A 20,684-nucleotide genomic window follows, 5' to 3' on the forward strand; every position below is an offset into this window, starting at 1 on the left:
GTTACTGAACTTTACACTTTAGCATTTCTCATGTAGCAACTTCCCAGAAGAACTACAGGAATGCCAGTGAGCTACAGTTAACTCTCTCAGAGGATCAAAAAATGGCAGCTCACTTTCAGATAATATGGTTTCTTCTTTCTTTCCTCCTTTTTCTTCAGACAGAACAGACAGGTATGCCATTCGTTTTAATGTTACCTTAATTTGGCTTTGTTCTGATCTTCTAAACACATGGGACAAACAAAAATATTCTTTGTCTTGTGTAATTTTTACTTGCTAGCACAGGCAGGCATCATTAAAATGCTGGTGGTTTTTATGTTCATCCATCTTCTCCTGTTTTCTGATACATTTTAGCAAAATCTGTAATTCAGCTACTGAGGCAAAAGCTTTTGGAAAAAATGATGACATGACATTCAGTTGATGTCGCACAATATTCTCTCTTTACTCCTCACTTGTTACCCTTAAATAGTATTTCTAATTATAGTAAGGACTAACAATGAGTTTATGGTAGAAGTTTGTTTCATATAGAAAGCTCATTTTTACATGAATTGCATAAATACACTTTTCTGCATTAATGTGCTAGAATACCCCACAAGGAAGGAAAAAGAAGGGGGGAAAGGAAAGTAAGTATGCATTTATTAATTGGAGTTTGAGTGAAAAAAATACAGATTTCTACTTAAGTATGTAATATGCCATAGTGTACACACACACACACACACACACACACACACACACACACATTTTAAATGACTTTCAACTGAGATGATATTAGTGACAAAAATGCAATATTAGCCACTTAAGGAAAATATGAACTATATAAAGTCAGTGAAATACAGTAGCTGCATTTTAAAGTATAATGGAGAATATTTTTTAAATACTGAAAACCCTGTTAAAATAATTCTGTTCCATGGGACTCATTTATAAAGGTTTAACTAAGACATTAAATCCAATTTCAGAATATCTTCCTCTTACTGCTATCACTATTGATGATTATTATTTGCTGGGGTTTTTTTCTCCATAATGGCTAGAGCCTCCCAGGCATAGACCACACTATGATAGACATTGCACAAACACAAGAAAAAAATAACAGTTCTTATCCCCAATAGCTTATTACTTAGGTGTAAGACAAGAGACAACACATGGAGACAGACAGTTGTAGGAGAACACCGCCGCTGAGACTGCACTAGTCAACATGACAGGCAGTAGTTGTAGAACGTCAGCAGCCAAACTGTTGCCAAGTTTTTTCTGGCATTGTGATAATCCAAATCCAGAAGGAACCCCAGGAACCAGAAGGATATGGCATAAGCTGTGATCATGTTTTTTGAATGTTGTTGGGCTTCAATTTGTGCAGAAAATTAGTTATGTGACACACAGGTGAAGGACCATATTGTGCCATCTTTACTTGGTGAATATTCCAAAACAGTCAGAGAAGGAAGTTCAGGCTGAGACACTGAAAAATAACTTGGCACAAATAATTCTCTCCACTTCTGCAGAGAGGTTTCAAATCTCCAGGGGTAGAGGCTTCCTAACTCTTTTAAGTGGGGAGTCTCTTTGGCAACATTTCGCTCACCCAAACCCAGCAGAGCAGGTGAGAAAGCCCTTTCCTTAGGACTTATTTTGTGAGGACAATATCGAGTCAGGATGGAGGGGGTGGGAATTATTGCTAGGGAGATGTGCATAATTGTTCCTCCAAGAGAAAGTCTGCAGAAAAATTAAACATAGAGTCCTAATTTTCATTGGTTATTTATATTTGCATAGCGTGGACAAGCCATAGTTGGAGGCCAGGACCCTCTTGTTTTTTAGGCACTGTATAAACCTGGACAAAAACAAGGACCATGCAACATTTCTGTACTGTAGAGCTATAGCTGATCTACACAGTTCTGGATATGTGGGCCTGATGGAGCTTGGCTTGTATCAGAACCTGACTGCCATGTGGTCCAGGACAGAAGAGAGGCAGAGTAAGAACACTAAAGACATATGTATGGCCTTGGCTCACTACATTCCCTGGGCCTTGGGGGTTGTAGATGCTGAACTAATTGCTCAGTCCATGCCAGTATTATATTACCTGCTCTTGTTATACATTTTTTTCAGTGTTTCTATCTGCTAACGATGCAAACAAAGTTATTACAAGGCCCAAGCGAGCCCGTTTCTTTTTTTTTGAGGAGTTCCTCCAAGGTGACTTGGAAAGAGAATGCCTTGAAGAAAGATGCTCACTCGAAGAGGCAAGGGAAGTGTTTGAAGATGACGAAAAGCTTGTAGGTAGTTTTTTTATTGTTTGTTTTCTAAAGATTAGAGCACTTACTGTTTGTTACTTGATACATAGCAAGCAGTTCCCATGCCACGGTGCCTAGATTTCTTTGCAGGGCAAAAGCATTGCACATTGTACTTTGGCACTGAAGTATTTTCTTGCCACAGTAGTGAAGTGAGGGAAGAGAGCAGATCCAAAGGGAGTAGCATGAGAGAGTGGTGTCTTCCCAGCAAGGAGAAGTAGCAGCCATGATCAGGAGGGCATCCCATCTTGTGCCAGATGTTTCTTTTTGCAGCACCATGCATTGTGCCACCTGCCAGCAGTGCACAGTATGAATTTTATGCCAGGGACATATCTGCAAGAACAGTGAGGAAAGCAGATGGAGAGGATGCCAAAGGCAACTGGGTGGGAGGTGGGGCTGCGTGGGTAGCTTAGTGGTTGGAGGGTTGGCGGTGTATTAAAAAGCGCTATAAGCCAGGCCATGTGATGCAATACACAACAAAGCTCACCTGATCCAACTTTCTGCTCTTTGGAGTGCTGGTGGGAGTGAGTGACTGACGGTTTCTTCCCAAGTCCTTGGCAAGGCACAGCAGGGGACAAGACAAATGAACGTGCTTCAGACTTTAGCTCCGCAGCGCTGAAGGGGTTTGGTGTTGTCACTTATTATCACATACTAATGCCCAGACATCTCTTACACATAACACAGACCTTTTCTTCCCCCTCTAATATTTTTCTACAGTGATTTACTCATTCTGGAATAAAGCATCAGGTTCAGATCCTGTGCTCTGACTCAAGCAAAACTCCCATTTCATTTAATGGTGGTTTTGTCAATCGAGCTTGTAAGACTAGACCCATAGTGATTCTTTAAGCTTAAAATATAATACTTATTCTTTGCTGTGCTTTTGCTGTGACAAAATATTTGTGGTAAAAAATAGTCAGTTTTAGAAAAAAAATAACTTTATTTTTATTTCTTTCAGAAAATATTTTGGAATGGTTACTTTGGTAAGCAGCCTAATTCATTTCCATTTGCAGAATGACAATGTCATGGTCATTACACTGAGGATTATGCATTTTATAGGAGTTTTTGAGTAATGTATTCTGTTGAAATATTAATTTAAATATCCAACTGCTATTTATTATGTCTTCAAGAATGTGTGGGAAAACATTTACACAAACCCAAGAGTGGTCATTATAAAAACAATGATTTAAGAATCAATTAAACTGTGAAGACAATAAAACCAAAACTACTAATATGCTTAACTAGATGCAGTCACATTGAAAGGGCACTGTCTTTTATTGTTCTCAAGGCTGTACTGGGGCAATCTGAGGCTGTGCACACTTCACAACACAATTCCTCCTGTGGCTTCATGCCCTGCACCACCAACCTGCATAATGGCCCCATTCTCTGGCTTCTTCTCCTCCCAGGGTTAAGAGCAGCAACAAGAGCTATGTTGTAGGAGGAGTCTGCTCCAAATACGAGGGTTGGGGTGGCAGGAAGGAGGCTGCAGGGCTGTATTTACCCCACCTTCCAGTATGTGTCCGCTTCCATGGGGGTGAATAGGCCAAGACTACTGCATGCATCCTCCTACTCAGGGTGGTGTTAGGTGTTAAGCCAGGTCAAACTTATGTCTAGATAGTTATGTCCATCAACAGTGTGATGAAGTGCAAGTTCTGCATAACTTTGCCTTGTTGGCAAATTTCCAGATTTAAGTATAATTGGAATTTTTTATATGATAAACCATAAAAAAAATCTCAGAAAGGCTTGCTTCTAGTGCTGAAGGAAACTTTTTAGAATAAGTAACACTGTATTGTACCTTAAACTTCTCCACTTAACTACAGAGCTTCTGCCAGTATTGAACCATTTCTAACGCCCTCCACCTTGGTACATTCTTAAAGACAGAGTATGCATATTTTCAGAAAAACTAATCTATTAAGATGCTCTTAGGATCTTTTGTATGCAATTCAGTATAGCAAAAGTTATGTTCCTTATGTCTGTTTTAATTTCTGGAGAGGGATTAATTTTGGAGTCCCTTATTTTTATAATGCCGATAGTTTAGAAAGGTTTGAGGCCATGCTCAAGGTTTGGTAATTTTTTTGCCCTGCTCCCAGGTAACTAATGTCTGCACTAATCATTGGTTATCTGGGGAACATTTCCAAACTATTTTGGAGTCTATTGAACTGCTTAAAGAGAACCTGGAAGCTAGGCATGGTATTTCATCCTTTTGTGGAAACCACCAAAGTTCTCCTGTGTCATCAATTAATGGAGCACTAATATCATGTCTGATAATGTTTGAGCCACTTTGTTATATTTCTGTAGATTGACCAAAGGCAATCTTCTTCTGAGTTTGCCTCCATTTTGGTACAGTTTTGATTTTTATCCTAGATTTGTATCTGGAACATGTCAGTCTATAATGTGCAGCCTGTGAGATCACAGAATCATAGAAAATGAGGGTTGGAAGGGACCTCAGGAGGTCATCTAGTCCAAACCCCTGCTCAAAGCAGGACCATCTCCAAGTAGATCATTCCAGCCAGGGCTGTGTCAAGACGGGCCTTAAAAACCTCCAAGGATGGAATTTCCACCCCCTGTCTGAGTAACTTGTTCCAGTGCTTCACTACCCTCCTAATGAGAAAATTCTTCCTAATATCTAACCTAAACTTCCCTTGCTGCAACTTGAAACCATTGCTCCTTGTTCTCTCATCTGCCACCACTGAGAAGAATCTAGCTCCATCCTCTTAACACCCACCCTTGCGGGAGTTAAAGGCGGATATCAAATCACCTTTCGGTCTTCTCTTCTCCAAACTAAATAAACACAGTTCCCTTAGCCTCTCCTCCAAAGGCGTGTACCCCAGCCCCCAAACCATTTTCATTGCTCTCTTCTGGACTCTCTCCAACTTGTCCACATCCTTTCTATAGTTGGGGGGCGGGGGGTAAAACTGGACATAGTACTCCAGATGTGGCATCACCAGCACAGAATAGAGGGGAATAATTACTTCCTTCGACCTACTGGCAACACTCCTACTAATGCATCCCAGTATGCTGTTAGCCTTCTTGGCGGCAAAGAAACACTGCAGACTCATATCCATCTTATTGTTCACTGTAACCCCCAGGTCCTTCTCTGCAGAGCTGCTGCTTAGCCAACCAGTCTCCTGGATGCATGGGATTCTTCCATCCTAAGTGCAGGACTTTGCACTTGTCTTTGTTGAACCTCATGAGATGCCTTTTGGCCCAACCCTCCAATTTGTCTAGGTCACTCTGAATCCTAGCCCTACCCTCCAGAGTATCTATTACTTTCCCCAGCTTGGTGTCATCCATAAACTTGCTGAGGGTGCACTCCATCCCATCTTCCAGATCATTAATGAAGATATTGAACAAAACCACCCCCAGGACTGACCTCTGGGGCACTCCACTTGATACTGGGTGCCAGCTAGACATTAAGCCATTGATCCCAACACCGATTCAGCCCGACAATCCAGACAGCTTTATATCTACCTTACAGTCCATTCATCCAACCTCAGCTTGCTTACAAGAATGCTATGAGAGACAGTATCAAAAGCTTTGCTAAAATCAAGATATATTATGTCCACTGTTTTCCCCACATCCACAGAGACAGTTATCTAATCACAGAGGAAAATCAGATTAGTCAGGCATGACTTGTCCTTAGTGAATCCTTGCTGATTGTTCCTAATCACCTTCTTCTCCTTCAAGTACTTAGAAATGGATTGCTTGAGGACCTGCTCCATGATTTTTCCAGGGACTGAGGTGAAGCTGACTGGTCAGGAGTTCCCTGAATCCTTCCTCCCTTTTTGAAAGATGGGCACTATGTTTGCCTTTTCCAATTATCCTGAACCTTCCTTGATTGTCACAAGTTTTCAAAGATAATGGCCAATGGCTCTACAACCACATCAGCCAACTCCCTCAGCATCCTCAGATGCAGTGCGTCCAGCCCCATGGACTTGTACATGTCTAGCTTTTCTAAATAATCCCTAACCTGTTCTTTCACCAGTGTTATCTGCTCACTTCCTCCCCAAACTGTACTGCCTGGTGCAGTAGTCAGGGAACTGACTTTGCCTGTGAAGACCTAGGTAAAAAAGGCATTGAGTACTTTAGCCTTTTCCTCATCATCTGTCACTAGGTTGCCTCTCCCATTCAGTAATGGACCCACACTTTCCCTGACCTTCCTCTTGTTGCTAAAATACTTATAGAAGCCCTTCTTGTCCCTTGCTAGCTGCAACTCCAGTTGATCTTTGGTCTTCCTGACGTCATCCCTGCATGCCCGAGCAGTACTCTTATACTCCTCCCAAGTTCTTTGTCCAACCTTCCACTTTTTGTAAGCTTCCTTTTTTAAGTTCACCAAAGAGTTCTCTCCTAAGGCAAGCTGGTTGCTTGCCACATTTGCTAGTCTTCCTGCACATCAGGATGGTTTGTTTCTGTGCCCTCAGTAAGATTTATTTAAAATACAGCCAGCTCTCCTGGACTCCTTTTCCACTCAGACTGTCCTCCCAGGGGATCCTGCCAATCAGTTCCCTGACTCAAAGTCTGCTTTTCTAAGTCCAGGGTTCATACTCCGCTGCTTTCAGTGGCAACATGTAGGGGGTGCACAGGGGTGCACATGCAGCCCCTGAGAGTGCAGGTGCACCCCCTGACAGGCCACGCTCCCTGCTTAGGCAATGGGTGGGAGGGCAGGTGGGAGCTCCGGTGCCCTGCTGCGAGTACTGGCTGGGGAGTGGGAGTGCCAGATGAAGCACTGCAGTCACCTCCGGGAGTGCTGCAGCTACTTCCTGGTCAGCAAGATTGGCTGCAGAGGGACTCCCCCCCAGATGGTGAGGTTGTCCACAGGCACCACCCCCCACCACCTGACTAAGGTGGCACTAGTCGACCATGGCTGCTCTCCTTTCCTTCTTTTGTCAGGATCCTGAACTCAATCATCTCATGGTCACTGCTGCTCAACTTGCCATCCATGTCTACATCCCTCACCAATTCTTTCCTGTTTGTGAGTAGTAGGTCAAGAAGAGCATGGCCCCTAGTTGGTCTCTCCAACACTTGCACCAGGAAGTTGTCTCCAATGCTCTCCAAAAATTTCCTGGATTGCCTGTGCACTGCTGTATTGCCCTCCTAGCAGATGTCAGGGTGACAATAGTCCCCCATGCAAACCAGGGCCTGTGATCTGGAAACTTCTGCTAGTTGCCTGAAAAAAGCCTCATCTACCTCATCCTCCTGGTCTGGTGGTCTATAACACACACCCACCACAACATCACCCTTGTTGCCCTCACCTTGAACCTTAACTCGGATACTTTCAACAGACCTATCTCCAGTTTCATACTAGAGCTCTGAGCAATCATACAGCACTTTTACACACAGTGCAACTCCTCCTCTTCTCCCCTGCCAGTCCTTCCTGAACCATTTGTACCCATCCATGACAGTGTTCTAGTCACATGAGTTATCCCACCAAGTCTCGGATATTCCAGTCACATCATAGTTCTTTGACACTTCCAATTCTTACTGCTTGTTTCCCAGGCTCCATGCATTTGTGTACAGGCACCTGAGGTGACTAGCCAATTGCCCTACTTTCTCAGGAAGAATGAGGAGATCTCTCGTGTTGCCCCCTCCTGCTTCTGCTTTCTTCAGGTCTCCTGCTGCCCTACTTATCTCAGGGCTTTGTTCTCTATCCACCTGCGAACCCAGTTTAAAGCCCTCCTCGCTAGGTTAGCGAACCTGTCTGCGAAGATGCGTTTTCCTCTCGTTGTCAGGTGGATCCCATTTCTTCCTAGCAAGCCTTCTTCTTGGAATAACGTCCCATGGTTGAGAAAGCCAAATCTCTGCTGGCAACACTACCTGTGCAGCCATGCATTGATCTGAAGGATGCATCTGCTCCTGCCAGGGCCTTTTCCCTTGACCGGAAGGATTGAGGAGAACACGACCTGTGCCCCTATCCTCTTCACCTTTGCACCCAGAGCCCTGTAGTCACTCTTGATTTGCTCAGGGTCACCCCTGGCAGTACCCCTGGTACCCACATGGATGAGCAGCATGGGATATTAGTCAGAGGTCTGGGCAAGTCTCAGTAATCCTTCCATGATATCTTGGATCCAGGCTTCAGGCAAGCAGCAGACTGGGCGGGACAACAGGTCAGGCTGGCAAATGAATCCCTATGCGCCGCAGAAGGGAGTCTCCAACCACCACCACCCAATGTTTCCTCTTTGTGGCAGATGTATAAATATATTTTCATGCATCACTTTTTGTGATTATATGAAATCTAAGCAGCCTGATTATGGCATATATGCAGTGTTGCAGCTTGACTGTAAAGCTATTCTGTGAACTCGAGTCATGCATAGCCAACACTGTCTTCTTGGAAGGGAAAAAAAACACCTGGCAAAAAGTGTTGTAATTATTTAGGTAAAGTATTTGGGATTTCAGAAGCTGTTGTTGAATGTACTAACTATACTCAAGTGCATTGTCCATGTGTCTGCACTCATTAGGTGTCTCATGCAGAGGAGTATCAAGCAAGTGAATAGAGTTGTTTGATGGATATTTTCAGCTAAATTACAATGTTACTTATTACTGTGGAAAAATTCTTTTTGTCAAACTTCAATTCTTCACATTCAGAAATGTTTCTGTGGTGGCAGTTTTCAGTTAGGTGACCCATGTCCCCATGTGCTAAGATGCAGTACTGTACATGCATACTGAAAGATGGCATTGCTGGACATTAGTGTCAATTAATACTGGGTGTATTTCTCAGTACAGTTCTCATCCTTTAGTCTCTTTATTTTGGGGGGGGAATTATATTGTCAGATATCACAATAATTTTCACCAGTTACTTCAGGAAATCCTCATGTGCAGGTATGAAGTTTCATTATAAAATAGGAAGGATTTAGAAAACAGGAATTGAGAACAGGGGAGGAAAAACAAGGTCCCATTGTTAAATTGAGTATCTTATCTTTCATAGCTAGTTCTGTCTGTTGATACATATGTTCAATTCCTGTCACAATTAGGAATTTTCGACAACAGACTCTGGTTTCCAGATTAAAAATTGATAGCAAATACTACTTAAAAGATGGATTCAGCTTTGATATTATGAAAAGAGATTTCTCTTTTACAGTAATAAGTTGTTTTTAAAGTAATTTTAATAGAATTTCCACAATCATCTTCCTGCTGAAAGAAAGCACTGTAATTAGGTAGGTCGTGTGTCACAGTTGATGATAACTGCTCTTACTGATGTGCCATTCATTCAGGTGGCAGACAGTGCTCCTCAAATCCATGTCTGCATAATGGCACGTGCATGGACAACATTCGCAGTTACATATGCAGTTGCACTAGTGGCTATGAAGGAGACAACTGTGCACTAGGTAAGTTCTCTACAAGCACTACATTGGAATCATATTCCTTCCTGGAAGCCAGAATGGGAAACTTATATACCTCATATCATGTTTGCCTTAACTTAGAACATATATGATCCTTAGTGAAGGATGCATTAAAATTACACATGAGAAAATGTGATACCCATTGTCCATTTCTTCCTTTACTCCCAGGGTACTTTCCTGTGGGGTTTTCTGTTGAAGAGGGTAATCCCCCTTCAGTCCTTCTCCATCCTTTCTCAGGCAGTAATAAGATGACTGCACTGGAAATTCACCAGAATAAGGAGTGAATAAAAACAGAAAAGTGGCCTTGACCTGCTTTACAATGCTAATCGCTATACATGGAAATGGAAATTAATAGACAAAGTCATGGTACTTAAAACACAATAGGCCAGATTCCTGAGCCTGTTAAGGCTGCTTATAGATTTCATAGACATTAGGGCTGGAAGGGACCTCACAAGATCATCCGGTCCAGCCCCCTGCCCAAGGGGCAGAAAGTCAGCTGCTATCAAAACACCCCAGCAAGATAAACATCCAAGAGTTTCTTAAAGATATCCACAGTAGGTGCTTGCACCACTTCTTGGGGGAGTCTGTTCCAGATTCTGGAAACTCTGGCAGTAAAGAAGTTTTTCTTTATATCCAGTCTAAAATGGTCTTCCAGAAGTCTGTGACCATTAGACTGTGTCTTCTCTTGGGGTGCCCTGGTGAACAGATGTTCTTCCAGCTCCTGGTGCAGACCCCTTATATACTTATAAACTGTCAGAATTGGATGCAGGACTCCAGCTGTGGCCTCACCAAGGCTGAGTAAAGCAGGAGGATGACTTCTTGGGTCTTGTTTGAGATGCATTGGTAGATGCAAGCCAGAATTTTATTTGCTTTGCTGGCTGCAGAATTGCATTGGTGGCTCATGTTCATCTTGTGGTCAATCACGAGCCTCAAGTCTCTTTCAGAGAGAAAAGAGCTGCTACTCCACCAGCCTCAAATAAGCCTTGCTGCCTAGCTGAAGACTTTCCCCCACCATAGAGAAATCTTTGGGCACTGTAGTCAAGCATAGCCCTCTGGCATAAGGGATGTGGCTGAGAAATAAGAGCAATGGCTTCTGTGCCCTTTAAGCTTTGGCAATCCCCAACCATAGAAGAGCTTCTCCTTCCGCCCCCCTTTACCCCCTCCCCCATCTGCTGCTGCTACTTTCTCTCTGTCTTAGGGGTGGGGGAAGCTTTAAAGCTGCTCCTGGGGGGAGAGGGGTGGGGAGCTGGACTCAGCTTGAAATGCGACAGGACAGCAGCAGCAGCAGCAATGGGTTGGTGGGGAGTTCGCTCACCCTTCCCAGGCCCCCAGGAGCAGGCATGGGGGGCAGGAACTCAATTACTGCTGCTGTCATTATTCCAGCTGAGCCAGGCCCCCTCCCCTGCCCTGCAGCCTGGCTAGAGTAGGCAGGAGTAACTCTGAAGCTTCCCCTGCCCACAAAACAGTGGGGAAAGCATCAGCAGGAGGAAACAGAGGGGAAGGAACATGCCTCTGAGCACAGGGGAGGTGGGGATTGTCATCTGCTTTGGGGACTTTAAAAAAGGTCCCCAGAAGCTCCTGTTACAGCCCAGTCCAGCTACTGCATTCCCTTGGGCTGTGCCCCTGTTCATGTCCAACTGGCAGTCACTTCCTGGGCCATGCATATGCTCTGCACCTCTCAATTCCATACCTACAAATGGAAAAGAGGGAGAGGGAGTAAAAACTAAAGTGGTGAGTCCAAAAGATGATGAGTGGTGACCAGTGTTCTGGTGTAGTGAAACAGAGCTCATGTTACACAAGGAAAGCTCCCAGAGTTGACAGCTAAATGTATTTACCTTTTTCATTGTGTTTAGCTGAAAATGAGTGCCACCACAAGACAAGTTATGGATGTCAACATTTCTGCTATCCAGGCTCTCGCTCTTACCGCTGCTCATGTGCAAATGGCTATGAACTAGGAAAAGATAAAAAATCATGCATCCCAACAGGCAAGTATGAAAACTAGAGTGCAGGCAGCCCTGTTGCAGGGTAGGCAAACAGAGGGGTAGTGGCATCAGTAGAAGACAGCAGACTCTGAGGCTGAATTTACGATTGCACTAAGAGACCTTGAGGATGGGCAGAAAAGGAGGCATTCAGATGGCACCTGCAAGGACAACTCTCCAGCAGCCAAAATGGAAAAAGAAAGTTAATTGGAAAGTTTTAAGCAGAGCCGCAAAACAAAGCACTCATGTCATTCTAAAATGGATTTGCTGGATCAGTCTCCACTTGTTCTTATTATACATTTAGAGCAGGGATGGCAAACTCACCCTTATTCCCCAGGCTGGATACAGATTGTGCAGCTCTTCACAGCTTAGCTCTGCAGGACAAGCAGCAGGTGCAGTGGGATCAGTGGTGAAGGCAGCAGGGCCAACAGTATGAGTGCAAGCAGTGGGGCAGGCAGTTGTGGGCCAAGCAGCTGCATATTGCAGCAAAGGAAGCACAAGCAGCAGTGGTGGTGGTAGCTGCAGGACAAGCAGTCATGCCCCAAGCAACCATAGGGTGAACAGACACAGCCCTTGCATGCTCACCTGCTGCCAAGAGCCATGTCCAGCAGGGCCCAGATTCCATGGTGGGCCCAACCCCTTCATAGCTATGTCCCCAAATTCCCTGTCCCACCAGTAGCTTTAGCAGGCTCGATGGAACAGCTCCACAGGCTGGATTTGGCCCAGGGGGCATATGTTTGACACCCTTGCTTCAGAAGATCACCACTGAAGTCAGTCAAGTTACATCTGAAAAGCAAGAATGGAGTAGGAGGAGTCTCAACCACAAGCACATTTTTTACTATCAAGATTGCTGCTCTGGTAGCTGATCTCACTGCCAAGGTAACACATACATATGCACTGAGGAGCTGGGAGAGCATCATTGTTGTTCCTCATTGGAGAACTTGTGCTCCTCTAACCCCATGAGCTTCATGGCCTGTAACTATCCACCCCTCTACTCCCAAGTGCCATGAGAAAATCACCCACCTTCCCCCCAAACATGACAGGCTAAGAGACCCCCCCCCCACTCCCTCCGGAGTAGGGAAGATGCTCCTTCCAGCAGAATGGCTTTGCCTGAAAAGAATTCACTTTTTAAAATTTAAAAGACAGAAGTCTTTCAAGCCAAGTGTGAATTACAGCCAGTCTCACCCACTCCCCCAGCAGGCGTTCCAGTCCCCATCAGCAACACCTGGATTTGGAATGAATCGAGTCCACAAGGTTGGAATAGCTGCAGGAAAAACCATGTGCATCTCATTCACCCACAGACTTTCCCTTCAGCTTGTCAAGGCTCTGCTCAGTCACAGCAGAGATCCCACACTATGCACAAATAGACTTCTGTGGGTCCACACTGTCTTGTCATGTTGGTAACAACCCAGCTGCAGGGCTGAATTCAGGGGAGGTACATTGTGTGGGGAGGAATCCCCTTGTATCCCCTTTGATTCCTCCAATCATTCAAACTTTCAGATATATGTTGCATGCATTGCTGTATTGGTGTTGGTGTCAACCATCTTGACACTGAAGATACGCAATGTCCTAGTCAGGCTTGGCATGGGGCAGTCCAGAACAATGGGTAGGAGACAACTGTGTGCTGTATTATACATGATCATGCACCACACCATCTACACCCTGCCCTTCTCAGAATCCTAGATCTGCTGATGCCCAGCTGCAGCGATATCTCTTATTTTATCACAAATTTGATGTTGCCCACAAGGTATTCCAGAACTGATGTTATCAGACATAACAAAGATACAGTAGGAATTTGCACGGTCATCAGGTTATATTCTGAGCAGTCATGAGCTGGAAAAATGAAAAGTGAAGGCAATTTTGGGGTGTGCTGGCAGCAGTACTTTTAAATGTAGAAGAGGGGATGGGACCTGCATAGAACTTGCTTGCTTTCAGGAAGATGTGGATAATTTACCTACTAGTTGAGAAAGCTGGAGTCCTCTCAGGCAAGCATACCTTATTATTCCTGTAGAAGGTTTCATTTTGGCTCCCATATGTGCAAGAGGAGCGGGAGCATCTTTTTTAAGAAAAAGATTTGAGTTTCTTTGGTCCTTGAGGTTTTTGGAGTACAGCTGGGATCATGATTTGCTGAGTGCAAAATATTGTATGACATAAATGTATTTTTTTTCTTTTTAAACATGGCCAGATAAATGTGCATGTGGCAGATTTAAATACACTGTAAAAACAACAAAGACGGCTGAAATGGAAAACAGCCTTGCCAGAGGATTCCCTTGGCAGGTATTTATAGAAATAGTTTTACTTTAAAAAAATCTATTATAATTAAAATGTGCTCTTTTTGAATGGTTCAACCATGCAAGCTCTTTAATGAGTAAATAAAAACAGAAGACAGCAGTTTAGTTAGATGTCAAAGTTATCCATGTCAGTATCTTATTTCTTGCCTTTTCTGACTTTCAGTAGCTCCACTCTTAATATGTGAACATTTTCAAGTTGTTCTTATTGCAGAATGCTCATTAGTGTCTTACATGTCAGTATGAGAAAAGATTCTATTTTTTTCAATATATTCAAAGCTTTGTAACTCAATGTTCATGCAAGGGTATTCCCTTTTGACCTGTCACTGTTATGATACATGGTATTTTAAGGTCTACATCCTATTTTCCCTCCAAGGTGCCCAAGGACAATCCTATTTTACTCTGCTCCACATAAGAACTACCATCAGTCTACCATGCCCAGCATACCATCTCTTTCAGAGCTGAGAATGGATGCTGAAGGGCACATACAGCATTTTCCACACCCTATTCCTCTCCTGCTGCAACATTAAAGCATTTGGGCGCCCTGGCTGTCCCTAAAACTCACTCACTTCCCCCTTCGCCCAAAGTTAAAACATTTGCTGAGTTTCCTTTAATCAAGAAAGTAGGAAGCAGCTGCTTTGGTGACTCTAGCAATCTCTGGGCCCGTTGCACCCCCCCCTCTTGGCAGCAACAACCTATTTAAATGTTTGCACTATCAAAGTTCAGTGGTGCTTTATGTACGTACATGGTGACCACAGGTGACAGGGAATCAGAGATTGATTCCAGGGAGGGAGCCTGAGAGACAGCTCCCCCATCCAAGGCAAGCAATTGGCACACAAATTACCCACGTCTGACCTAGGGATGCAACAAAAAACAACATAGGACTCTTTTTAGGCCCTATAACTGGAACAAGTACTTTTTAACCCTTTATCAAGGATTTATAGAGGCTAAATCTGGTGTCAGCAGCTGTGGTAATTCCAGCTCCAATAGCATACATTGCTATAAATCCTGAAGAAAAATGAACAGATCAACTTTTGTAACACAGCTTAATCAATTCAAACTAAGCCACAAAAAGCAGTGAGGAGGGGACTACCTGCCTTTCCATTATTTTGTCAAGGACTCAGAATAAAATTGCCCTTTCACACCAAAGTAGGGTAAACTTACAGGTGAAACAGGGTTTGGTTCTAAATATTTAGAACCAAATTCTTCCCTTCTCAGTGCAAACCTATTCCTTTCTTTAGAAATGCAGCTGTCAGTGGGAGACTTCTTGATTTGAATAATAGAATTAGACAGGTATGGATTTTTCATTTTAAAAATAATTAACACACAAATCTTACTGCTTGCAATAAATCAGTATTTCACTCCTATCCTGTCATATTAAAAACAGTTATTTGACACCATTACTTATTGTTTTGTTTTAAAGGTCCGGTTACTAAATTCAGAAGGAAAGAGTTTCTGTGGAGGTGTGCTATTAGCCAGCAACTTTGTGTTGACTACAGCTACATGTGCCCTTTTGCATAGACATTTTGTGATCAAGGTTGGGGCTGGTAGGTTATTAAGCACGTTTTTTCTTTATATCTGCCTAAATACTTGTGTTTGAAAGCTCTTTAAAAAAAACCAACACAGCTGATATGCCAACACTGGCATTTAGGAACATTCCATCCAGCCTCAAAAGCAAACTGCTTGAATTGAAAGTCTTTAATTTTCAGGGAGAAACTGGCATCCATTTTTGGTTGTGTATTTTACTGTCTCAACCTGAAATTCATATTCATTCATACAAACAGGTTTGCCAATAGTTGAACAACGCCTTGAAAGTATAATGCTTAACTTAAATAGCCATAACCAAAAACACGCAACTGTTGTAAAACTGGCATCCACAATGAGTTTGTGTACTTCTCCCTCATTTCACAGCACTGACAATTCATGCATTGTCAGAATAGCTCTCGTGATTGTTGGCAGTAATCTGTGTTCAGCTTTGGCAGCACACAGTAAGGCTATTTTTCATATCAGCGAACATGTCATTACTTTACAGGGAAAGATGGAATGACTGGAGCTGGGCAGGTAATGCACGTGAATGAGAAACACATACATATCCGATATGATAAAGAGACTGGTGAAAATAACATTGCATTGATACAACTCCAAGAGCACATTGAGTGCAACAGCTACCAGCTTCCTATATGCACCCCTGACAGAGACTTTGCAGAACATGTTTTGATTGCTCAGTTGGCTGGGACGGTCAGTGGCTGGAAAATTGAAGGAACAGAACTTACTGGAGTGTTAAAAGAGTTGCAAGTTTCACACCTCCCTATAGAGGAATGTGAACAACTACTCAATACAAGCCTTACAAACAGGGAATTTTGTGGGCATCACCAAGCACCTATGGATGAGCAGCTGGCTGGAGGAAATTTTGTTGCCACCAATTATAAAGGCACTTGGTTTCTGACAGGCATTACAGGAACTTGGCCAACAGAAGCAGCTAACCCAGAAATATTTCTTTTCACCAAGATTGCAAGATATATGATGTGGTTTAAACAAACCATGGTATAAAAAGAATCCCTATGGCATGAAATCCCTGTGATTGAAAAATATGCTTTGGATTCAACAATTGTACCAGTTTCATCAAGGACAGCACACAGATACTAAAGATGTCATGTTTATTCTGTAAATATTTAAATAAACTCACCCATAAAAACCAAAACTCAGTATTTCCCAGTCTGTCTTTCCTCCCCCTGTTGGAGAAAGCCTCATCTTGAACTTGAGTACTAGCCTGGGCCACGTGGCTGCTCCAGCTCCAGCTCCAGCTCCAGCTCCAGCTCCAGCTCCAGCTCCAGCTCCAGCTCCAGCTCCAAACTGGGCCCAGACTACAGTTTCTGTCTGGCACTGGCCAAGACTGGGGCAGTCACTACTGCTGCTGCTTGGCTGTGGGCCAAGATGGCTTGAGATGGCTTGTGCTGAGGGAATGCATAGTGTAGGGAACAGGCTGTGCAGCCTGGAGATAACACAGGAGAGATTGTGCAGCAGGGGAGCTGCTGTTGCTGTGGCTCTGACCCTGACCTGGGCCCACAGCTGCCACTGCCTAGCTGGGGCTAAAGCCACTGTGTTCCATGTCCCAGGCCAGAGCAAGAGCTGCCACATAGGCTAAGTGGCAGCAGGGAGGCGCAAGTGGTGTGGGGGGGACTCGCACCAGGGGGGCAGGCACAAGGGTGAAGCTACCTGCCTCCCTGCTGCTACTTTCCCCACAACAGCAGTGGAAGGAAAGAAATTTAAGACAACCCTCCAATAATTAGATTCTATATATGGAAAATGTATCAGAGGTATAACTTGCCATGCATAGAATCTAAAAATAATTGGGGGAATCATCTTTAAATTTAAGTCACCTTGGATTTGGGTAAATATGGTCATTTTATTGAAACTTATGACAACACTCTAAAAGTCCCTTCAAAAACAAGAATAAAATCTCAAAGAGAAAAATATCACATTTGTTTTATTACTTTTATAAAAATAACCTGCATGAACAACAATGGAATGTGAGTGAATTACCAAAATGTTTATTCGTTATCTGAGCAGAAAACTCAAACAAGTACTGAAGAACAGTTACCAGAGGCTGAATTCTGAGCAGCAGGAGGCAAACATCTCGTATTTGCTCAGCTCTCTTTAAATCCCACTGAGATAAAATGAAGTTCCTGATGTTCAGTATTTAGCACGATCATCTCTAATTTCTACAGACAACTTAAAGAGCACGTTGTATCCAAAACAAAATTATTAACAAAAAATTTAAATGTAATAGGAGTTAAGCCTTGAAAAAAGTGAAAAAGCTTTGTTTGCCTCCTCAAAGAATGGATTAACAAAGCATCATAAGATAGACACTTGTTATGACAGGTAGGCATAGAAACAGTTATGGGAGCTTACAATAGCATCAGTCTAAGTGACAGTTGAGAAAGGTTTGGCTTTTACAAAAATTCTTGTAAAGTGTTTCTTAATATTTTTGCAGTGAATTGGGAATGCTTTGTTTTCTTTTCCTGCAAAAGATGCTTCAAGTTATCCAAGAGGCCAAAGAAACTCTAACACTTTAAAAACATGAGCATTGCATTCCCCAGGTTTTATCAAGCTGGCAGACCCTGGTCAATCTGGCAAAGAAACCATGTGACAGTTGTGGTATTCTAGTTCTGGACATGACCAGTTGATTAACAGTTTATGCTGTGCAATCTGAGCAAACAGTTCTACTGGACAATGCAAGTCTTCTATGAATATCCCTGTACCTAAGATGCAAGCGACTCAACACACCGTAGAAAGCGGTGGGAATGGGTTCTGCTTACTAACCACAAGCTTCTGATGCTGATGAGAAATATATCCTTTAATGTGACCCTGACAAAGGGAAAAAGAAAGAAATGTTAGTATTGGAAGCTGGTGACACATTCACATTCAGTGTCTGCCTTTGGTTTTGATCCAGTCAAATTCTAACCTGTGGCATTTAATTGTGAGCATTTAAGCAGTGCCATTAACTTTTAACATCTCACTGATTTCAATGGGACTGCTTATGCACCTGTTTACTCCCCTGATGTCACAGGCAGCACATCATGTAACTCCATTCATACACTTACTGAACTCCCCCTTAAAACACTGCACTTACTGAAAGACTCTTCCAGAATTTCACTCCTCTGGTAGGTAGGAATCTCTTTCAAATTTTCAACTTAATTTTATTCATGGCCTCTGTGTACCCATTTATTCTTTTCCCTAACATATGAACAGAGCTTGGCTATTGACCTTCAGGACTTATATTCATGAATTTGTGGATTTTAGAGAAAAGGGCAAGACTGGATTTATAATGGAAATTCAGTTGCAATCTTAACTGTTTTCCATGCAGGGCAAGAATTGGAACATAAGCACCTTTGTTACAGTAAAAATATACAAAGATATAAGTACAACAGACAAGTAAATGCAAATATAAGACAGGTGGCCCAAGAAAAAAAATGTTTAAAGTAAATTATGCTATTGTGTTAGTCTTAATAAAATTTCCCTAATCTGCATAGTCATTTATATTGACTGCAGTTTGCAAAGGCAAACAATGAATGGTGAACACATACCATGAATATAAGATTGGCTAAAATACACTGCACTTCATCAATATCAACATCGTCCACTTTCATGTATTTCAGGGCAACCAGAAAGGCATCTAGGGATAGTTGATGAGTCTTGAGAAGCAAATATCTGAAAGAATACAAAGAGAAGGAGCAAAAAATCAACTAAATCTGCTGGTTTCTGGGCAAAAAGTCCTTCCATGATAACTTACTTTGCCTGGACATGTAATCCAGTTCTCTAGAGAAACCACATGAAAATAACCTTTGCAAAAATGCAATTTTTACTTTGCTCACACTTTCTTAAAGAGATTCCTGTAGGTGATGATTTTCAGCTTCTCAAGGATAAGGAAGATACCACAGCGAATGAAGAATGTCTCATGTTTTGTCAGAGCATCATTCAATAAGAGAAGATTTCCTTCACTAAAAGGATGGAAATATAAAAATATGAGAAGGCAGATATTTTGCTTCATCAGTGTTATAAATCAATCTGCATTTTTTCCCCACACAATAAATATATATATGTGATACTCCTTTAAGCTAAAACACACACAATTCAGTAAGATGCCATACCTCACAGCCTTAGTTACTTCAGCAAACTGCATGAGGTCATACTTTTTCAAAAGCTGAATTGCTGGCATATGGCCCTGAAAGGTAAACAACGCTTAAATTTATCCAGAATAAAAGTCAAATATTTCCAATTAATAATACATAAAAAAATTATCAAAAAGAAGAAATACAAATGTTTATTTACTTTGCCCTCAAAAAACAAAAGGAAGTAAATGGAGCTATTTTTAAGGCTCCATTACACTGCATCTCCAAGGATAACATGTTATACACCTCTACTTTTTTAAAACTTTGTTTCTAAATTGTATAAACTGTTTTAAGACTCCATTACACACAAGATCAGGGGGTGGCAATGTTTTTGAACAGAGCATTAAAAACACCTGCAACTTCAGGCTTCCCTACTCTCCACCCCTGGTAGGCTCCCACTCCTTCAAGATGTTGGCATGCCAACGATGGACAGTGGAGGAACTGCAAGGGAACTGATCCTTATTGTGGCAACATAGCCTCAGCCCCTTCTCCTCCATCCACCCCGAGGCATGCGTGCCAAACAAAATGCCTTTGTGTGCCACACTCTGGTATCTGTTGTGGGTTGCCTACCCCAACCCTAGATCACCTTTCATATGACCTAAGCTGTTACAAACTCTGTACTTAAGTTGCACCACCAGTGTGCAAACAAAATGTTGTGTTAGAAGATGAATGCCACAAATCATGCCAACTGTGTCACAGCACAGTTAAGGAGCAATCTGTGTCTATAACAGGTATTTTTTCTTTAAAAATTAACAGTGGGAAATTTTAATTTCTGTTCTTAAAAAATGTTTATTTGAAGAGAACGTTTTCATTGTGTTAGGTCACATAAGATTTTGGACCATATACAATATCAAAAAGGAATTTCTCTCTGTCACATAAGTAAAAATATAAGATTGCACAACAGAGATTATAGTTTCATAGATTTAGGGTCAGAAGGGACCTAGTAGATCATCTAGCCCGACCCCCCGCCAGGGCAGGAGAACAACAAAACCCCAAAACAAAAATGGGACTCAAATGAGTCCAGCCAGGTAGGCATCCAGCCTCTTCTTAAAGACCCCCAGGGAAGGGGCCAGCACCACTTCCCTTGGAAGTTGGTTCCAGCTCCTAGCCGCCCTAACTGTGAAGTAGTTTTTGCGGATGTCCA

The 20,684-nt window shown here is 42.6% G+C and overlaps 2 protein-coding genes across 4 annotated transcripts in view; one reads left to right on the top strand and one right to left on the bottom strand.

Moving 5' to 3' along the window:
* Positions 1-16,577, top strand: PROZ (protein Z, vitamin K dependent plasma glycoprotein). 2 transcript variants are annotated; one of them, XM_019524118.1, is made up of 8 exons: positions 4-171; positions 2,089-2,252; positions 3,223-3,247; positions 9,473-9,586; positions 11,455-11,586; positions 13,766-13,857; positions 15,292-15,415; positions 15,901-16,577. In XM_019524118.1, the coding sequence occupies exons 1-8, from the start codon at positions 102-104 to the stop codon at positions 16,416-16,418; spliced, it is 1,239 nt and encodes a 412-aa protein (XP_019379663.1). In that variant the 5' UTR covers positions 4-101; the 3' UTR covers positions 16,419-16,577. The 2 variants fall into 2 exon arrangements, with proteins under 2 accessions (XP_019379664.1, XP_019379663.1); XM_019524119.1 differs by lacking the exon at positions 11,455-11,586 and having other exon boundaries at positions 1-171.
* Positions 16,578-17,329: 752 nt separating this feature from the next.
* PCID2 (PCI domain containing 2) overlaps positions 17,330-20,684 on the bottom strand; it is a 19,735-nt gene continuing 16,380 nt past the window's right edge. For both annotated transcript variants that reach the window (XM_019524116.1, XM_019524117.1), the window contains 4 exons: positions 19,520-19,593; positions 19,244-19,369; positions 18,956-19,079; positions 17,330-18,236 (listed from right to left, as the gene is read on the bottom strand). In XM_019524116.1, coding sequence (XP_019379661.1) covers positions 18,147-18,236; positions 18,956-19,079; positions 19,244-19,369; positions 19,520-19,593 — 414 coding nt within the window. In that variant the 3' untranslated portion in view covers positions 17,330-18,146. The remainder of the gene's footprint in view (positions 18,237-18,955; positions 19,080-19,243; positions 19,370-19,519; positions 19,594-20,684) is intronic.

This window comes from Gavialis gangeticus, unplaced genomic scaffold (genome assembly GCF_001723915.1).
Source record: "Gavialis gangeticus isolate Ggan-Ray unplaced genomic scaffold, GavGan_comp1, whole genome shotgun sequence".
In the NCBI taxonomy this organism is placed as follows: domain Eukaryota; kingdom Metazoa; phylum Chordata; order Crocodylia; family Gavialidae; genus Gavialis; species Gavialis gangeticus.

Excerpts from the sequence above, each read along its gene's own strand:
- PROZ (XM_019524118.1), top strand. The coding sequence starts at position 102 with ATGGCAGCTCACTTTCAGATAATATGGTTTCTTCTTTCTTTCCTCCTT. Across the intron at positions 9,587-11,454 it reads AGGAGACAACTGTGCACTAG|CTGAAAATGAGTGCCACCAC; the intron begins GTAAGTTCTCTA and ends CATTGTGTTTAG. Across the intron at positions 11,587-13,765 it reads AAAATCATGCATCCCAACAG|ATAAATGTGCATGTGGCAGA; the intron begins GCAAGTATGAAA and ends AAACATGGCCAG.